A 3,229-nucleotide genomic window follows, 5' to 3' on the forward strand; every position below is an offset into this window, starting at 1 on the left:
GGATAAGGCAAAGTGTATGGGTGATATGAATGAAATATCGTAGATTCGGGTTCGAAGCATTCGAAGCTTGGTATCTAATACTCGTGGCATGTCTATCCTCTGTTCTTGTACCTCAAAAAATCAAAGTCGAATTCAAAACGAAACCGGTAAGCCCTCTGTGGTCAAAAAAAGGCCTGCAAAGGGGACCAACCTAAAGGCGCACTTGAATGCCCCGTCCGCAAATTGAGAATCATCAAAATCCATCAAAATCCCAAGCATACCTTCAAAGGCAATTTTATCCAATGCCTTGGTGTCATGCACGTCTCAGTCCAGGTCCTCCAAAGATATAATCCAAGCGAAGCAACTAGATAGAAAAGAACCGCTCCAATCACAACTCAGAAAACCAACGCGTCATCTTCTTTCCGCACATATACTGCCTTTTTCTCCAACGCCAAAATCGTGAGCCCAGGTTCAGCGGCCGCCAAAATCGCTAGGGTAGCCCATTTCTCCAAAATTTTGGCCTATGCCACCCTCTCCGTATGTTGTTCCGGGTCCGCTGACATAGCCCGTCTCTTCAGTCTCATCGTAGTCGCTGGCGTCAAACGACGACCGTCCGCTAAGATCGTCCTCCATCGCACCACCCGCGTCAGGAGCAGACCAATTCATCTGGGCTAAAGCAGGATACTGCTGCAATAAAGCCGCGGGCAGACTGTAGTTTCCACTAGCATCCATGGGATAGCCCGTGGCTGGATCTAATGTCATCTGTGGGGCCATGTTCTGGGCAATATTTTGCTGCAATCGCTGTTCTTGCCACTGTCTGTGTCGTTCATTCATCTCCTCATCAAGCAGCGGCTTAATACAAATACGGCCAGCTTCAGAACGGAAATGACGGCCAAGAGCGTCAGCACGGGCAAAACGTCTCCCACAGCCCCACTGGCCACTGCCCTTCAGATCTCCTTTACAAATGAATTTCTTTTCTCCAGAATGAAGGCTCTCGTGTCTCTTGCGGTCGTGCTGGCGGGCAAATGCTTTCCCACAAACCGTGCATACAAAGGGACGTTCGTCGGTATGAGTTCGCAAATGAGATCGCAGGTTGTATGCTCGTGTAAACCTCTTAGGACATAGTGTACATTGGAATGTAGCCGGATGTTTTTGCACGCGTTTTGTAGAGCCTGATTCTGGGCTGTTTTGATACTCAGGATCCGCCAAGCGCAGGGCGATGACGTTATTAGGAACGGAAGACGTAGACTGGCGTCTCCGGGAGGAGGATGAAGCAGATTGCCTTTCTAGGGGTGATAGGGAGCGGGAGGACTCGGACCGAGCTGAGAGATGAGGAGTTGGCGAAAGGCTAGCAGAGTTTTGAGGCCGACTCAAGGCCACACCGCCGGGATGGAAAGGATCTGTGACAGACCGAGGCCGTGACTTAGGTCGACCTGGAGCAGTGAGGTTAGACTTGTTGAATTTGTAACTGCGGGAGCATCGTTAGGCTGTTAAAAACACATACCTCTGTCGGATGGCGGCGTCAAAGAGTCCTGGTCAATGTGAGACTTGACAGATTCGTAAGGACCTTGCTTTGCATTGTTTGGCGCGAAATCGATATTGATGGCTGGAGGAGCCATGTGGGAAATATCGCCTCGTTCCTGCAAAGCCAGTGGAGGAAATGATGTAGGCTGCATACTAGGGTAGCCCATAGCGCCAAAGCCACCACTCGGAGGTGCCAGAACGAATACCGGTTGATGCATCTCGGGCATCTGCTGAGGATTGATTCTAGGACTTATGGCCGGGCTATGAGAAGGGCTTCTGCCGTGTTGAGTGTTGTCGCCAATGCTAAAGGACTCAATGTTCAAAACGTCTTGATACAGACTACCGTCCGAGGCTCTTTGTAAAGGTGAGTGGCCTGAATGGTCATCAAACGAGTCTGCACTGACTAAATTCGGAGACGGCGAGACAGACGAGACGTCCGAGTATTCGGAGGGACTGCGGCGATGACCCTGGAATTGAGGTTGCTGGGTCCAATCACCAATCTGGTTCGGTAGCAAGGCAGCTTCGGGTCCAAGAGAAGCGTTCCTTGAGTGACTGCTTTGCGGGGAAGAGAATTGGTGATGCTGGCTGAAGGAGGGTGACTGGTGAGCAGAACCAGGTTGGAGACTATCTGGCTGGAGAAGGTTTGGAGGGGTAGGCGTGTGATGGGATTGAGGAGAGGCCATGCTATTAATATCATTCGGGTTGAGACTTGACTGCTCAAAGAGCGGGGCGTTGAACTGGTCACCCTGGCTGCTCGAAGGGAAGAGAGAAAAGTCTCCGTCGTTGAGGTTTGGAGACAGGTATGCCGTTGGTTGCGACTGGGAATCAAAGGACAATGCGCCGTCGGCACCTTGACCGGGGGTGGGCTGATGGCCGAAACTGGCACCAGGATCGAATACAGTCGGATCAGAGACGGTCGCTTGGCTGAACGTTTGCTGGGACGACGTCTCTTGCGGATCAAGGAAGTCAGTATTCGAGCCAAATGAGTCAAACCCCGAGTCTGAGGTTCCGGCAAATGTCAAGCTTGACCGTTGTTGCTGCGGTTGAGCATCGAGATCGAGACCCAAGCCGACGGATGAGTCGTCCGGGGCACCCAGACCGGTTGCCGAGGGCGAGGGACCCGTTTGGTTTATATGAGGTTGTTGTTCCTTGTCATGGCCGGCTGTCGAGGACGACTGGCCGTTGTGGGCCTGTTGATCCATCCTGTTGGGGCCGTATGTATTGTGTATGATCGCGAGGCAGACTTCCCCAAGGCAGCCTTCTGGCAGCCAAGGGGGTACCGAGGGGCTGTGCAGCACTACAACAAGTGCAAGTGATGCAATGTGTAGAAGTACTGGGGCAAGACACCCTATCAAAAAGTCGGCCGCGCGAAAGTGGTGCGAGCCGGTCTTCAACTGCAGCCTTGTTTCAGACGCTGGCGGGTGAGGAAGATTCGGCGGTGGGAGATGAGGGGAGAGAGAGAGGGGCGTGAGACTTTCGGACTTGATGTTGGATACTGGATGGCGTGGCCGATGGTTGTTTGCGTGATGTTGTTCGGGGTTCTATTCCAAAGCACAGGTCAAGATAAGACTAGGAAAGAGAAGCGCGATGGCAGCTCGGGTGGCAGTTGAGGCCCGTGGAGCCGAAGAATACTAGTCTGGTAAAACGGAACAGAAGAAGCAGCGAAGGGGGGGCGTGTATCGTAAGGAGAATACACATGTATGCGCCAGCGCTTGGGTGTGGACAG

At 52.6% G+C, this 3,229-nt stretch overlaps 1 protein-coding gene across 1 annotated transcript; it reads right to left on the bottom strand.

Moving 5' to 3' along the window:
• Positions 1-450: 450 nt before the first annotated feature.
• crzA (C2H2 finger domain transcription factor crzA) lies at positions 451-2,705 on the bottom strand (the record flags this gene model as incomplete). Its single annotated transcript, XM_014688398.1, has 2 exons — positions 451-1,412; positions 1,484-2,705. 2 exons carry the CDS (start codon positions 2,703-2,705, stop codon positions 451-453), a joined length of 2,184 nt encoding a protein of 727 aa, XP_014543884.1.
• Positions 2,706-3,229: the final 524 nt, after the last annotated feature.

This window comes from Metarhizium brunneum, chromosome 7 (assembly GCF_013426205.1).
Source record: "Metarhizium brunneum chromosome 7, complete sequence".
NCBI lineage: Eukaryota > Fungi > Ascomycota > Sordariomycetes > Hypocreales > Clavicipitaceae > Metarhizium > Metarhizium brunneum.